The sequence below is a fragment of the Phalangium opilio genome, unplaced genomic scaffold, assembly GCF_054372755.1.
Source record: "Phalangium opilio isolate 3A_F unplaced genomic scaffold, DU_Popi_V2 ptg000217l_1, whole genome shotgun sequence".
Taxonomy (NCBI): Eukaryota; Metazoa; Arthropoda; class Arachnida; order Opiliones; family Phalangiidae; genus Phalangium; species Phalangium opilio.
Window position 1 is genome coordinate 296,986 of NW_028324218.1, and position 17,692 is coordinate 314,677.

At 36.6% G+C, this 17,692-nt stretch overlaps 1 protein-coding gene across 1 annotated transcript; it reads left to right on the forward strand.

Moving 5' to 3' along the window:
* Positions 1 to 252: 252 nt before the first annotated feature.
* Positions 253 to 1,698, forward strand: LOC149615357 (nucleoside hydrolase-like). Its single transcript, XM_089857108.1, has 6 exons — positions 253 to 291; positions 406 to 457; positions 532 to 725; positions 791 to 1,091; positions 1,151 to 1,299; positions 1,366 to 1,698. The coding sequence occupies exons 1-6, from the start codon at positions 253 to 255 to the stop codon at positions 1,696 to 1,698; spliced, it is 1,068 nt and encodes a 355-aa protein (XP_089713234.1).
* Positions 1,699 to 17,692: the final 15,994 nt, after the last annotated feature.

Sequence of the window (17,692 nt, forward strand, 5' to 3'; positions counted from 1 at the left end):
ACCTCTAGCCTGAACAATTTCAAAGCATTTTCAATAAAGATAGTCGAGGCACGTGTTTAAATTGTACAGTTTTCGCTAAGTCAACAGACACTTTTCAAGTCTGTGAATAGAATTCAATGAAAACGTCCCACCTACATTGTGATTTACTGGTTCTGTTCCCAACAAATAATTACAAATTATGACTTGCTAACTATAAATACGGGATTATGGAGATATTTACTTCACTCTAGTCTCTGGCTTCAACCATAGAAAATGAAGCTACCAATATGCGTTCTAGTCCTTACATTGTCGGTAAGCGGAATTTGGTACATTCAAATCCATCGCAGTGAACTATAATTAAAACCGTGATGGATTTGAAATTTCAAACTTTAACAGAAAGGATTGAGTTGTTTTCTTTCCTTATAGGTATGTTCGGCAATTAGTTTCAACATCGACTTTCACGATATCATCGAAAAGAGTAATTAACAATTGTTTAATAATTTAAAATACATTACATTTTACTTAATTAACACCCGAGTTTTTAATTAACAGAACGCGAAAAGTACAAGCCCCGTGAAATGGTCATAGTCGATGCCGATTTCTGCGCGGATGACTCATTAGGACTCATGGTACTTCATGACTTGGGTCGATTTGACTTCAAAGCGATTACGGTCACCTATGGTAACGTTGACTTGAACATTACTGGCCCCAATGCCCTAAGGACTATCAAGTATCTCAATTTAAACGTAAAATTAACCTAACCGTATACTGGTTATGAGCCCCTAAAGTACTTAAGTCAAATTCTATACAGGTTCCAGTATACTTGGGAGCCTCGGACCCTATTGAGCCACCATTCACAAAGGCGCCGAGTTTCGAAGCCTTTGGATGGGACGCGGTAGGCGGGGCTTCGGAATTCTACAGTTCAAACCCCGTTAGTTACAACACGACCTTGAAGGCCCACGAAGCCATGATTGAAATCGTTAACAGATACCCTGGACAAATAACCATTCTTGCCTTCGGACCATTAACAAACTTAGCCATGGCTCAACAGAAAGATAGTACCTTTTTGGGAAAAACTAAGAAGGTGTTCATTATGGGCGGTAACATCTACGGTACGTAAGTCCTTGAAGAACTACTAGTCCAAACCTTAATGGTACTTTTGTAATTATAGGACGTGGTAACGCTTTCCACGATAGACCAAGTGCTGGCGAATTCAATTTCGCCATGGATCCCTTAGCGGCGCAAATTGTTTTGCGTAACAATCCAAAACAGACCATTGTCTACCCATGGGAACCTTGCATGTGGAATGGTATTCCTTTTGTAAGTACTTACTTGACCTCTATTTCACCTTGACTGTCTTATATTTGGTATCAATGTCCGTACCAGGATATCTACGAGGCCGCCATGAAGGTCCGTACAGATAATGGTCGCGTATTAAAGGCATTTTCCGAAGCCGGTGCTCACGCTTTTAAAGAAATGGGGGATGACGGCTACCAGATATGCGATTTGTTGGCGGTATTCGCCTACTTGGACGATAAAGTCGTTAAAAGTACTGAGAAATTCGATGCCACCGTTGAAAATAAGGGAACCAATACTAATGGTATGATGGTCGTCAGAAAGGTCAAGAAAGGCGGTGACCGCTACAACGTCTTAGCAATTAAAGAAATCAATCAGAAAAAGCAAATTGAATTGCTTTTCAAATTCGTTAATAAGAAATAGACGCGCATATAACTAAATAATGTATTAGAAACTTCCAATAGCAATAAAAATTTGAAAATATTGAAAAGTTAACAATTGGTTTTTTGGGGGGGGGGGCGAGAATTCCCAATTACATAACCAGTTCCGGGGGGAATACCTTGCGGGTTTCATAGCCAGAAATGTCCTCTATCGAACGGTACCAATTACTTGGCTTTACGCATATCAGAACGCAAGAAAATAAGCTTTTTGTGACCCCCTGGGGGGTCTGAACTTTAATTAAAATTACAATCAAAATACAACAATTCAACGAGTCCAATTCTCGCTTGTTAACAGCTGCAAAACGTCAAGTAATGGTTTCAAATGAAAGTCAAGTACAATTCTCTTCAAGGGTAAGGTCTTATCCCTTTTATGAGAACCTCTTCTATCCACAATCATCATGCCTCTAGAACCGAAACCGGACAATTCGACCCAAGCTGGGTGGTTCATTACATCTTTGACCAACTCCGGGTTGCTGGAAAATGTCTGGTTCTAGATTTAATTACTCAGTTAAATTACCACAAAGGGGGTGAAAAACCATATTATCTCAGCCCCCTAACATGGAATCCTATTGAAAGTTTCACCAAATATTCCCTTTATTATATGGAATAAAATGAGCTCGATCTCGTTGCTGGAAAATGTCTGGTTCTAGATTTAATTACTCAATTAAATTACCACAAAGGGGGTGAAAAACCATATTATCTCAGCCCCCTAACATGGAATCCTATTGAAAATTTCACCAAATATTCCCTTTATTATAAGGAATCAAATGAGCTCGATCTCGTTGCTGGAAAATGTCTGGTTCTAGATTTAATTACTCAATTAAATTACCACAAAGGGGGTGAAAAACCATATTATCTCAGCCCCCTAACATGGAATCCTATTGAAAATTTCACCAAATATTCCCTTTATTATAAGGAATCAAATGAGCTCGATCTCGTTGCTGGAAAATGTCTGGTTCTAGATTTAATTACTCAATTAAATTACCACAAAGGGGGTGAAAAACCATATTATCTCAGCCCCCTAACATGGAATCCTATTGAAAATTTCACCAAATATTCCCTTTATTATAAGGAATAAAATGAGCTCGATCTCGTTGCTGGAAAATGTCTGGTTCTAGATTTAATTACTCAATTAAATTACCACAAAGGGGGTGAAAAACCATATTATCTCAGCCCCCTAACATGGAATCCTATTGAAAATTTCACCAAATATTCCCTTTATTATAAGGAATCAAATGAGCTCGATCTCGTTGCTGGAAAATGTCTGGTTCTAGATTTAATTACTCAATTAAATTACCACAAAGGGGCAGAAAAACCATATTATCTCAGCCCCCTAACATGGAATCCTATTGAAAATTTCACCAAATATTCCCTTTATTATATGGAATAAAATGAGCTCGATCTCGTTGCTGGAAAATGTCTGGTTCTAGATTTAATTACTCAATTAAATTACCACAAAGGGGGTGAAAAACCATATTATCTCAGCCCCCTAACATGGAATCCTATTGAAAATTTCACCAAATATTCCCTTTATTATAAGGAATCAAATGAGCTCGATCTCGTTGCTGGAAAATGTCTGGTTCTAGATTTAATTACTCAATTAAATTACCACAAAGGGGGTGAAAAACCATATTATCTCAGCCCCCTAACATGGAATCCTATTGAAAATTTCACCAAATATTCCCTTTATTATAAGGAATCAAATGAGCTCGATCTCGTTGCTGGAAAATGTCTGGTTCTAGATTTAATTACTCAATTAAATTACCACAAAGGGGGTGAAAAACCATATTATCTCAGCCCCCTAACATGGAATCCTATTGAAAGTTTCACCAAATATTCCCTTTATTATATGGAATAAAATGAGCTCGATCTCGTTGCTGGAAAATGTCTGGTTCTAGATTTAATTACTCAATTAAATTACCACAAAGGGGGTGAAAAACCATATTATCTCAGCCCCCTAACATGGAATCCTATTGAAAATTTCACCAAATATTCCCTTTATTATAAGGAATCAAATGAGCTCGATCTCGTTGCTGGAAAATGTCTGGTTCTAGATTTAATTACTCAATTAAATTACCACAAAGGGGGTGAAAAACCATATTATCTCAGCCCCCTAACATGGAATCCTATTGAAAATTTCACCAAATATTCCCTTTATTATAAGGAATCAAATGAGCTCGATCTCGTTGCTGGAAAATGTCTGGTTCTAGATTTAATTACTCAATTAAATTACCACAAAGGGGGTGAAAAACCATATTATCTCAGCCCCCTAACATGGAATCCTATTGAAAGTTTCACCAAATATTCCCTTTATTATATGGAATAAAATGAGCTCGATCTCGTTGCTGGAAAATGTCTGGTTCTAGATTTAATTACTCAATTAAATTACCACAAAGGGGGTGAAAAACCATATTATCTCAGCCCCCTAACATGGAATCCTATTGAAAATTTCACCAAATATTCCCTTTATTATAAGGAATCAAATGAGCTCGATCTCGTTGCTGGAAAATGTCTGGTTCTAGATTTAATTACTCAATTAAATTACCACAAAGGGGGTGAAAAACCATATTATCTCAGCCCCCTAACATGGAATCCTATTGAAAATTTCACCAAATATTCCCTTTATTATAAGGAATCAAATGAGCTCGATCTCGTTGCTGGAAAATGTCTGGTTCTAGATTTAATTACTCAATTAAATTACCACAAAGGGGGTGAAAAACCATATTATCTCAGCCCCCTAACATGGAATCCTATTGAAAGTTTCACCAAATATTCCCTTTATTATATGGAATAAAATGAGCTCGATCTCGTTGCTGGAAAATGTCTGGTTCTAGATTTAATTACTCAATTAAATTACCACAAAGGGGGTGAAAAACCATATTATCTCAGCCCCCTAACATGGAATCCTATTGAAAATTTCACCAAATATTCCCTTTATTATAAGGAATCAAATGAGCTCGATCTCGTTGCTGGAAAATGTCTGGTTCTAGATTTAATTACTCAATTAAATTACCACAAAGGGGGTGAAAAACCATATTATCTCAGCCCCCTAACATGGAATCCTATTGAAAATTTCACCAAATATTCCCTTTATTATAAGGAATCAAATGAGCTCGATCTCGTTGCTGGAAAATGTCTGGTTCTAGATTTAATTACTCAATTAAATTACCACAAAGGGGTTGAAAAACCATATTATCTCAGCCCCCTAACATGGAATCCTATTGAAAGTTTCACCAAATATTCCCTTTATTATATGGAATAAAATGAGCTCGATCTCGTTGCTGGAAAATGTCTGGTTCTAGATTTAATTACTCAATTAAATTACCACAAAGGGGCAGAAAAACCATATTATCTCAGCCCCCTAACATGGAATCCTATTGAAAATTTCACCAAATATTCCCTTTATTATAAGGAATCAAATGAGCTCGATCTCGTTGCTGGAAAATGTCTGGTTCTAGATTTAATTACTCAATTAAATTACCACAAAGGGGGTGAAAAACCATATTATCTCAGCCCCCTAACATGGAATCCTATTGAAAATTTCACCAAATATTCCCTTTATTATAAGGAATCAAATGAGCTCGATCTCGTTGCTGGAAAATGTCTGGTTCTAGATTTAATTACTCAATTAAATTACCACAAAGGGGGTGAAAAACCATATTATCTCAGCCCCCTAACATGGAATCCTATTGAAAATTTCACCAAATATTCCCTTTATTATAAGGAATCAAATGAGCTCGATCTCGTTGCTGGAAAATGTCTGGTTCTAGATTTAATTACTCAATTAAATTACCACAAAGGGGCAGAAAAACCATATTATCTCAGCCCCCTAACATGGAATCCTATTGAAAATTTCACCAAATATTCCCTTTATTATATGGAATAAAATGAGCTCGATCTCGTTGCTGGAAAATGTCTGGTTCTAGATTTAATTACTCAATTAAATTACCACAAAGGGGCAGAAAAACCATATTATCTCAGCCCCCTAACATGGAATCCTATTGAAAATTTCACCAAATATTCCCTTTATTATAAGGAATCAAATGAGCTCGATCTCGTTGCTGGAAAATGTCTGGTTCTAGATTTAATTACTCAATTAAATTACCACAAAGGGGGTGAAAAACCATATTATCTCAGCCCCCTAACATGGAATCCTATTGAAAATTTCACCAAATATTCCCTTTATTATAAGGAATCAAATGAGCTCGATCTCGTTGCTGGAAAATGTCTGGTTCTAGATTTAATTACTCAATTAAATTACCACAAAGGGGGTGAAAAACCATATTATCTCAGCCCCCTAACATGGAATCCTATTGAAAGTTTCACCAAATATTCCCTTTATTATATGGAATAAAATGAGCTCGATCTCGTTGCTGGAAAATGTCTGGTTCTAGATTTAATTACTCAATTAAATTACCACAAAGGGGGTGAAAAACCATATTATCTCAGCCCCCTAACATGGAATCCTATTGAAAATTTCACCAAATATTCCCTTTATTATAAGGAATCAAATGAGCTCGATCTCGTTGCTGGAAAATGTCTGGTTCTAGATTTAATTACTCAATTAAATTACCACAAAGGGGGTGAAAAACCATATTATCTCAGCCCCCTAACATGGAATCCTATTGAAAATTTCACCAAATATTCCCTTTATTATAAGGAATCAAATGAGCTCGATCTCGTTGCTGGAAAATGTCTGGTTCTAGATTTAATTACTCAATTAAATTACCACAAAGGGGGTGAAAAACCATATTATCTCAGCCCCCTAACATGGAATCCTATTGAAAGTTTCACCAAATATTCCCTTTATTATATGGAATAAAATGAGCTCGATCTCGTTGCTGGAAAATGTCTGGTTCTAGATTTAATTACTCAATTAAATTACCACAAAGGGGGTGAAAAACCATATTATCTCAGCCCCCTAACATGGAATCCTATTGAAAATTTCACCAAATATTCCCTTTATTATAAGGAATCAAATGAGCTCGATCTCGTTGCTGGAAAATGTCTGGTTCTAGATTTAATTACTCAATTAAATTACCACAAAGGGGGTGAAAAACCATATTATCTCAGCCCCCTAACATGGAATCCTATTGAAAATTTCACCAAATATTCCCTTTATTATAAGGAATCAAATGAGCTCGATCTCGTTGCTGGAAAATGTCTGGTTCTAGATTTAATTACTCAATTAAATTACCACAAAGGGGGTGAAAAACCATATTATCTCAGCCCCCTAACATGGAATCCTATTGAAAGTTTCACCAAATATTCCCTTTATTATATGGAATAAAATGAGCTCGATCTCGTTGCTGGAAAATGTCTGGTTCTAGATTTAATTACTCAATTAAATTACCACAAAGGGGGTGAAAAACCATATTATCTCAGCCCCCTAACATGGAATCCTATTGAAAATTTCACCAAATATTCCCTTTATTATAAGGAATCAAATGAGCTCGATCTCGTTGCTGGAAAATGTCTGGTTCTAGATTTAATTACTCAATTAAATTACCACAAAGGGGGTGAAAAACCATATTATCTCAGCCCCCTAACATGGAATCCTATTGAAAATTTCACCAAATATTCCCTTTATTATAAGGAATCAAATGAGCTCGATCTCGTTGCTGGAAAATGTCTGGTTCTAGATTTAATTACTCAATTAAATTACCACAAAGGGGGTGAAAAACCATATTATCTCAGCCCCCTAACATGGAATCCTATTGAAAGTTTCACCAAATATTCCCTTTATTATATGGAATAAAATGAGCTCGATCTCGTTGCTGGAAAATGTCTGGTTCTAGATTTAATTACTCAATTAAATTACCACAAAGGGGGTGAAAAACCATATTATCTCAGCCCCCTAACATGGAATCCTATTGAAAATTTCACCAAATATTCCCTTTATTATAAGGAATCAAATGAGCTCGATCTCGTTGCTGGAAAATGTCTGGTTCTAGATTTAATTACTCAATTAAATTACCACAAAGGGGGTGAAAAACCATATTATCTCAGCCCCCTAACATGGAATCCTATTGAAAATTTCACCAAATATTCCCTTTATTATAAGGAATCAAATGAGCTCGATCTCGTTGCTGGAAAATGTCTGGTTCTAGATTTAATTACTCAATTAAATTACCACAAAGGGGTTGAAAAACCATATTATCTCAGCCCCCTAACATGGAATCCTATTGAAAGTTTCACCAAATATTCCCTTTATTATATGGAATAAAATGAGCTCGATCTCGTTGCTGGAAAATGTCTGGTTCTAGATTTAATTACTCAATTAAATTACCACAAAGGGGCAGAAAAACCATATTATCTCAGCCCCCTAACATGGAATCCTATTGAAAATTTCACCAAATATTCCCTTTATTATAAGGAATCAAATGAGCTCGATCTCGTTGCTGGAAAATGTCTGGTTCTAGATTTAATTACTCAATTAAATTACCACAAAGGGGGTGAAAAACCATATTATCTCAGCCCCCTAACATGGAATCCTATTGAAAATTTCACCAAATATTCCCTTTATTATAAGGAATCAAATGAGCTCGATCTCGTTGCTGGAAAATGTCTGGTTCTAGATTTAATTACTCAATTAAATTACCACAAAGGGGGTGAAAAACCATATTATCTCAGCCCCCTAACATGGAATCCTATTGAAAATTTCACCAAATATTCCCTTTATTATAAGGAATCAAATGAGCTCGATCTCGTTGCTGGAAAATGTCTGGTTCTAGATTTAATTACTCAATTAAATTACCACAAAGGGGCAGAAAAACCATATTATCTCAGCCCCCTAACATGGAATCCTATTGAAAATTTCACCAAATATTCCCTTTATTATATGGAATAAAATGAGCTCGATCTCGTTGCTGGAAAATGTCTGGTTCTAGATTTAATTACTCAATTAAATTACCACAAAGGGGCAGAAAAACCATATTATCTCAGCCCCCTAACATGGAATCCTATTGAAAATTTCACCAAATATTCCCTTTATTATAAGGAATCAAATGAGCTCGATCTCGTTGCTGGAAAATGTCTGGTTCTAGATTTAATTACTCAATTAAATTACCACAAAGGGGGTGAAAAACCATATTATCTCAGCCCCCTAACATGGAATCCTATTGAAAATTTCACCAAATATTCCCTTTATTATAAGGAATCAAATGAGCTCGATCTCGTTGCTGGAAAATGTCTGGTTCTAGATTTAATTACTCAATTAAATTACCACAAAGGGGGTGAAAAACCATATTATCTCAGCCCCCTAACATGGAATCCTATTGAAAGTTTCACCAAATATTCCCTTTATTATATGGAATAAAATGAGCTCGATCTCGTTGCTGGAAAATGTCTGGTTCTAGATTTAATTACTCAATTAAATTACCACAAAGGGGGTGAAAAACCATATTATCTCAGCCCCCTAACATGGAATCCTATTGAAAATTTCACCAAATATTCCCTTTATTATAAGGAATCAAATGAGCTCGATCTCGTTGCTGGAAAATGTCTGGTTCTAGATTTAATTACTCAATTAAATTACCACAAAGGGGGTGAAAAACCATATTATCTCAGCCCCCTAACATGGAATCCTATTGAAAATTTCACCAAATATTCCCTTTATTATAAGGAATCAAATGAGCTCGATCTCGTTGCTGGAAAATGTCTGGTTCTAGATTTAATTACTCAATTAAATTACCACAAAGGGGGTGAAAAACCATATTATCTCAGCCCCCTAACATGGAATCCTATTGAAAGTTTCACCAAATATTCCCTTTATTATATGGAATAAAATGAGCTCGATCTCGTTGCTGGAAAATGTCTGGTTCTAGATTTAATTACTCAATTAAATTACCACAAAGGGGGTGAAAAACCATATTATCTCAGCCCCCTAACATGGAATCCTATTGAAAATTTCACCAAATATTCCCTTTATTATAAGGAATCAAATGAGCTCGATCTCGTTGCTGGAAAATGTCTGGTTCTAGATTTAATTACTCAATTAAATTACCACAAAGGGGGTGAAAAACCATATTATCTCAGCCCCCTAACATGGAATCCTATTGAAAATTTCACCAAATATTCCCTTTATTATAAGGAATCAAATGAGCTCGATCTCGTTGCTGGAAAATGTCTGGTTCTAGATTTAATTACTCAATTAAATTACCACAAAGGGGGTGAAAAACCATATTATCTCAGCCCCCTAACATGGAATCCTATTGAAAATTTCACCAAATATTCCCTTTATTATAAGGAATCAAATGAGCTCGATCTCGTTGCTGGAAAATGTCTGGTTCTAGATTTAATTACTCAATTAAATTACCACAAAGGGGGTGAAAAACCATATTATCTCAGCCCCCTAACATGGAATCCTATTGAAAATTTCACCAAATATTCCCTTTATTATAAGGAATCAAATGAGCTCGATCTCGTTGCTGGAAAATGTCTGGTTCTAGATTTAATTACTCAATTAAATTACCACAAAGGGGGTGAAAAACCATATTATCTCAGCCCCCTAACATGGAATCCTATTGAAAGTTTCACCAAATATTCCCTTTATTATATGGAATAAAATGAGCTCGATCTCGTTGCTGGAAAATGTCTGGTTCTAGATTTAATTACTCAATTAAATTACCACAAAGGGGGTGAAAAACCATATTATCTCAGCCCCCTAACATGGAATCCTATTGAAAATTTCACCAAATATTCCCTTTATTATAAGGAATCAAATGAGCTCGATCTCGTTGCTGGAAAATGTCTGGTTCTAGATTTAATTACTCAATTAAATTACCACAAAGGGGGTGAAAAACCATATTATCTCAGCCCCCTAACATGGAATCCTATTGAAAATTTCACCAAATATTCCCTTTATTATAAGGAATCAAATGAGCTCGATCTCGTTGCTGGAAAATGTCTGGTTCTAGATTTAATTACTCAATTAAATTACCACAAAGGGGGTGAAAAACCATATTATCTCAGCCCCCTAACATGGAATCCTATTGAAAGTTTCACCAAATATTCCCTTTATTATATGGAATAAAATGAGCTCGATCTCGTTGCTGGAAAATGTCTGGTTCTAGATTTAATTACTCAATTAAATTACCACAAAGGGGGTGAAAAACCATATTATCTCAGCCCCCTAACATGGAATCCTATTGAAAATTTCACCAAATATTCCCTTTATTATAAGGAATCAAATGAGCTCGATCTCGTTGCTGGAAAATGTCTGGTTCTAGATTTAATTACTCAATTAAATTACCACAAAGGGGGTGAAAAACCATATTATCTCAGCCCCCTAACATGGAATCCTATTGAAAATTTCACCAAATATTCCCTTTATTATAAGGAATCAAATGAGCTCGATCTCGTTGCTGGAAAATGTCTGGTTCTAGATTTAATTACTCAATTAAATTACCACAAAGGGGGTGAAAAACCATATTATCTCAGCCCCCTAACATGGAATCCTATTGAAAATTTCACCAAATATTCCCTTTATTATAAGGAATCAAATGAGCTCGATCTCGTTGCTGGAAAATGTCTGGTTCTAGATTTAATTACTCAATTAAATTACCACAAAGGGGCAGAAAAACCATATTATCTCAGCCCCCTAACATGGAATCCTATTGAAAATTTCACCAAATATTCCCTTTATTATATGGAATAAAATGAGCTCGATCTCGTTGCTGGAAAATGTCTGGTTCTAGATTTAATTACTCAATTAAATTACCACAAAGGGGCAGAAAAACCATATTATCTCAGCCCCCTAACATGGAATCCTATTGAAAATTTCACCAAATATTCCCTTTATTATATGGAATCAAATGAGCTCGATCTCGTTGCTGGAAAATGTCTGGTTCTTGATTTAATTACTCAATTAAATTACCACAAACGGGGTGAAAAACCATATTATCTCAGCCCCCTAACATGGAATCCTATTGAATATTTCACCAAATATTCCCTTTATTATAAGGAATCAAATGCGGGTTAAGCCATATACCCTCCCTTAAAAATTCCTCTCACCCGTCGACAATAAGAGTTTCACGCTCCCCCATTTTAACATTCAAAGAAATCGAGGGAAATTTTGAAAGCAAAAGCAAGTATTTACTGACGTTCTTTTTAGAATGGTCTTAAGGCACCGGGATATTACAATTATTGGGTGTTTTACCGAATTCTTTCTCTTTCAAACTCTTCTGACCATAAGTTCATGTTAGAAATTTATAAGAAGCGATAAGTGTGCATCGGCATAAGTCTATGTTGTAAACTCATCGAGGGGATAATCACTAAAACTATCTGTTCTTCTTTTCGCCGGAATATTACAATTACGGCATAAGCAAATTTATAAGGGTAATAATTCTATCACCGTTTAGTGTAGGGCATCAAGGGGCTATTCACTCTGATTTTATGCACGGTACATCATTTAAGCATTGAAAAAGATAGCGCTATTCACTCATTAGGTATAGAGGGGTTATCCACTCATTAGGTATAGAGGGGTTATCCACTCATTAGGTATAGAGGGGTTATCCACTCATTAGGTATAGAGGGGTTATCCACTCATTAGGGTACAGTATAGAGGGGCTATTCACTCGTACGATGTGGCTACTATGACCAGCCCTTGGGTCGCCTTGTTTTCATAGAAAATCCGTGGTTGCTTCTGCTTCTAGCTAGTTAGTTATAGTGTGGGCTCAGTGTAGCGTTCTCCCGCCAACACAAACATGCATTTATTAAATCTTCAAACGTTTTCGAAACTATTTTTCCCACGCTTCTATCAAATATTAAATAACACCCCCCTTCCCTACCCTACTTCTCCCCCTCCCCCGTTTTAGGTGACAACGATTAAAGTCTATTAGTGAGAGGACAATCATTGTCAGGAAGTAAGCTATATTAATTTCCCGCCATTTATTAATGCCCCACCACGTGTTGATAAAGTCGCCTGGAGGGGACGGACATTGTTAAAACAAGTTGGGAAAACCAAAATATTACCTCTCCGTGTCAAGAAGATTATATAAACTTAAGTATCTAATAAAAACGTTATTATGTTTCTGAGTTGGGGTTTCCCATTTTTGTTGTTGTTTTGAAAAATATATCGCAATGCACGGGCCTTGATAGATATAGGAGGCAATGAAGGAAATATATCGCATGCACGGGCCTTGGTAGATATAGGAGGCAATGATAATCTCACTCTTTGCACGAGAGGTTTATCTTTAATATTTAAATAAATATAATTATTTTTAATTATTTTAATCTTCAATAATTAACATTAATAATAGTTAAATCGTTTAAAATAAAGTTATACCTATTATCTTCTCAAACTTTGCTAATATTGACGTTTAAAGTGAAGGGTACCCCTCTTGCCCGCTTTTTTCAAATTTGGGGTATATATACGATTCGTTTCCATTATAATAGTAAGGAAAAAGCGCAATTGCGAAAACCTTTGGTGGCGATCCCACCTTAGGGAGGCTAGACGTTTCTCGTAACCCTAGCTGATCGCCGCGTATATCCTAAAACCAAACGATGATAATAGAGTAGAAGCCAATGATACAGATTGGTGTCTATGTGGAATAGACGGAAGACCAGTGGATGGTGGTGTTAGAAGCCAGTGTAAGTGCAGACTGGTGTCAATGTTGGGATTGACAAAGAACAGAAGATGGTGGTGATTAGAAGCCAGTAAGAACAGACTGGTGTCCGTGTGGGATGGACAAAGACCAGAAGATGGTGGTGTGAGAACTCGAGTAGAGGAGCCATTTCCGTGACTGTGAAAGCAGTTCGGAAATGGCGAACACGTTTGCTCCGATACGCAAACTGCGAACGCGGTCACGTGGGTGTAACAACAGACAGACAGACACACAGACAGACACACAGACACACAGACACACACACAGACACACACACAGACACGGCCGTTACAGAACCTCTCCTGGACTACGTCACACGGAGAGGTAATTAAAATCCTAAACCCATTATACTGTGTGCATGCGCGTGGTTCAAGTGGTGTCACGTGCGCGGCACCAGGCGTAAGAGGACCAGGACGCGCCGAGCGAGGCGCCGCGTTCGCCACCTAGCGGATTTTAGAAGAACAAATTGGCGGGAAAATGACCGCGTCTTCAAATGAAGCCATATGCTTCTTGTGTAGTTAGTTGTAGGAATTATTACTGAAATTTCCCAGAAAGGGTGAAATTTTAACAGTTTTCGAAATTCTAGAATTCATTGCGTTAAAATAAATGAATGGATTAACGCGCTTAAAGAGAAAAAGTAACATTTTAGACTATCTTATCTAATCCCAGCACCCAAATTCCCAAATTAAATGTACAGGTATAGTACAGTTAACCTCAAAAATGTGTCTGTCTGGAAGCACTTGCTAGTTAATTTAATTAACTTATAATATAAACATATTTATTTAATTCGAACACTTACATAGATGGTAATATCATAAACTTGCTTGGTTACAGAAGTTTCCCTTGTACACTCTCCAGTGACTACGGTATTTCGTTTGGTTTACTAGTATCTCTTTACGTTAAAAATATGTTCATTTTTAATTTTACACGTAATTTTAATTACGGTAAAATTTAAGAAACGGCACCAAAACCCCTGTCCCTGTCCCTGTCCCTGTCCCGGACGCGTCCGCGAAACGAACGCTTACGATAAGAGAGGGAAACCGGTCGCGTCCGCGAAACGTACGCTTACGAATACGATGAGAGAGAGAGATCGCTAGCGTACGCGGTGGCGATACGAAGCTCCGCGTAGAGAGAGAACTGCCTGCCTGGTATATTAGTGAGAGGGGGAAGAGGGAGAGGGGGCATCCCGCTCGGAGAGAGAGGAAAGAAAGGTAGTTTAAATCTCGCGGGCTTTTTTGAGTGAAGGGAAACAAGATGATAATTTTCGTGCACTACTGCACTTTGTGCGCGTGATACATCAGAGATTATGCTGGATGGTTAGGTTAGGTTTCGTAAAATAGAGGGGACGCTTTACGGTCATAGTGATTTCTGGTTTAGGGGATCCAGGATTTTGTTTAAATACATTATTTGATTCGTATGGTTTTTAAAAATTATACTTTAGTGGGGTGCACAATTTAGTTTCATTAATATTATTTGAAATGTGACGTTATTAGAAATTAAAGGGATACACGATTGTGTTTGTATTAGTGAGAGGGGGAAGAGGGAGAGGGGGCATCCCGCTCGGAGAGAGAGGAAAGAAAGGTAGTTTAAATCTCGCGGGCTTTTTTGAGTGAAGGGAAACAAGATGATAATTTTCGTGCACTACTGCACTTTGTGCGCGTGATACATCAGAGATTATGCTGGATGGTTAGGTTAGGTTTCGTAAAATAGAGGGGACGTTTTACGGTCATAGTGATTTCTGGTTTAGGGGATCCAGGATTTTGTTTAAATACATTATTTGATTCGTATGGTTTTTAAAAATTATACTTTAGTGGGGTGCACAATTTAGTTTCATTAATATTATTTGAAATGTGACGTTATTAGAAATTAAAGGGATACACGATTGTGTTTCAGAAATGTTTTTAGTTGTCAACTATACGGGGGGTCACGTGAGCCGTGTAAAATTACTATTAAGGCCCAGCCCTTGGGCCATCTTGTTTTATTAGATTTTAGACTATTCGAAGAGTAGAATCCCTAAAATAATTTTGTAAACCTTCTAATGCTAAAAATCCGACGTATTTTACAATTGTAGCGCTCCCCATCGTACTCGGTTTAGACATTTTTTATATCTATTTTATATTTAGTTCAGTTACCCAGAAACCAGAAAGTACAGTAGTACACGCTACAAACAAGCAAAAGTTTAACGCGGTAAAATAAGTAGCAGACGTCACGTAACCTCAACCACGAGTCGACTCCAAAGAGTCCAAACGCTTCGCGCCTAGAGAGTCCGGACTACCGTTTTCGCATAGAGCCAAGATTAAGGCTCCATGGTTTTTCCCGCGCTTATTCAGTTGACGTCAAAAAACAAGCTGGGAAGGCAAGAGTATAGGTATGGAAAAATTCAGTTTTGACGATTTTTAAATTGATTTTAAGTATAGAATTAATTGTTAAATTATTTTAAAAAGTTGATTTTTATAAATTAGAGACTCGAAAGTGTAACTTTAGACCTTTTAAGATATAAAATAAGATATGAAATTAAAGCTGCCTATACCCTTTAAATTGCCAACCTACCATTCGCGAATTTCCCGCCAAGAGTTTTCAATTCAATCCGCTAGAGGCGCTGCTTGCTACTTGACCTCTCAATCCTCGGCGCGTATACCCTAATAGTAATTTAACATATGACCCCTAGACTTTTTAATTACTTTTGCCTCTGTCTGAGAGTGTCAATGAATAGGGTACCCTTGAGCGGTGAAAGATTAATTAATTTTGCAATTAAAAATTAATTAAATACAGTTGGAATTAAGTTCGCGTGCCGGCCGCTTTTAAATTGTTTACAAATAATTCCGTGTTATGGTTACGATTTTATCTGCCATTTTTCGGAGCTTTATTTTGAAAAGCACATTTTTAAAACCATTACGAAATTAAAAATACGAATTAAAAATTAATTAATTTAACAAAGCCGCCGTCATTTTAATTAAACAAACTGTAACTGCGTGGGAAATTAAACTCATTTAAATAATTTTAAATCCCCCACCCCCATCCCGTTTTCAAGGTCTTTTTCATACACTTTTTACCTCTCCGAGTGACGTATGTCACGGGGAGGTTCTAATTTCGACGTTCTGTGTGTCTGTCTGTCTGTTGTTACACCCACGTGACCGCGTTCGCAGTTTGCAAATCGGAGCAAAGGTGTTTTCAATTTCCGGACCGCATTTACAGTTCCCGGAAATTGTATTCCCCTTCATTGCCTGTCTAACACCACAAGCCTCTGGTCTTTGTCCATCCCACATGGATTCTCCCCCATTTCACCCAAAAACAGTTTCCCCAATTCCCATTTCTCCCAAACTCATTTGTCACAAAATATTTTTTCCCCCAAAACAGAAACATTGGCTATTAATTTCCCTTACAACATCCTCTCGATCCGTGCTCTCCACTGCTTTAATAAACTCGGCGCGTATTTATCAGTTTTTTTTAAAAAAGTACTCTTAAATATTGTACTATTTTTCAGGCTGTATCAGTTTACAATTCTCTTACCAGGATAGAAAAATAATTCGAGAAAGGTTATTTTATTTCGGAAGAAGATAATTGTAAACAGTTATTTTTTGGAAAAGGCATATTATAATTCGAGAAAGGTTATTTTATTTCGGAAGTAGATAATTGTAAACAGTTATTTTTTGGAAAAGGCATATTATAATTTGAGAAAGGTTATTATATTTTGGAAGTTGATAATTGTAAACAGTAATTTTTTGGAAAAGGCATATTATAATTCGAGAAAGGTTATTTTATTCGGAAGAAGATAATTGTAAACATTAATTTTTTTGGAAAAGGCGTAACATTGTTAAACCATTTCCATAATATTACTAACCTAAATCTAACCAAACGAAACAAAACCTAACCTAACCTGACCAAATACTATTTAGTTTAAATAATCAACTTTAACCTAACCAAATTATCCATATCTGACCTAGTTCTTTTTGAGTTCATAACCATGCAGCTGGGCCAGCTTACACCATGATAAACAACTATAGTTTTTCGTATAACTGTTTTTCCGCTCTTTAGAGAACCGCTGTAACGGTACGCCGCGTTTACGAGAACCGCTGTATCGGTAATTGCTGTAATGGGTAAACTGCCATTTCGGGAACCGCTATTTAGAGAACTGTTGTTATGAGCAGGCTGGGAAATAGCACACTTCCTCTGGTCCAAAACCAGTTTATTAATTGCTTGGACTAGTTTTTTAATTCAAGAAGTGGGGGTTACTGGTCCTCGGGACCAGTTTATTAATTGCAAATCTATTGGAGAGCAAAGGCTGGGACCAGTCCGGAGACCAGTAAATAATTTCAGACACTAGGGGGTCACTGGTCCAAAGGACTAGTTTAAAAAATATCCTTATTTCCC

Bases quoted from the DNA above. Each gene is read 5' to 3' on its own strand.
- LOC149615357 (XM_089857108.1), top strand. From the start codon at position 253: ATGAAGCTACCAATATGCGTTCTAGTCCTTACATTGTCG. The intron at 292-405 runs GTAAGCGGAATT...CTTTCCTTATAG, and splicing joins TTCTAGTCCTTACATTGTCG to GTATGTTCGGCAATTAGTTT. The intron at 726-790 runs GTAAAATTAACC...AATTCTATACAG, and splicing joins TCAAGTATCTCAATTTAAAC to GTTCCAGTATACTTGGGAGC.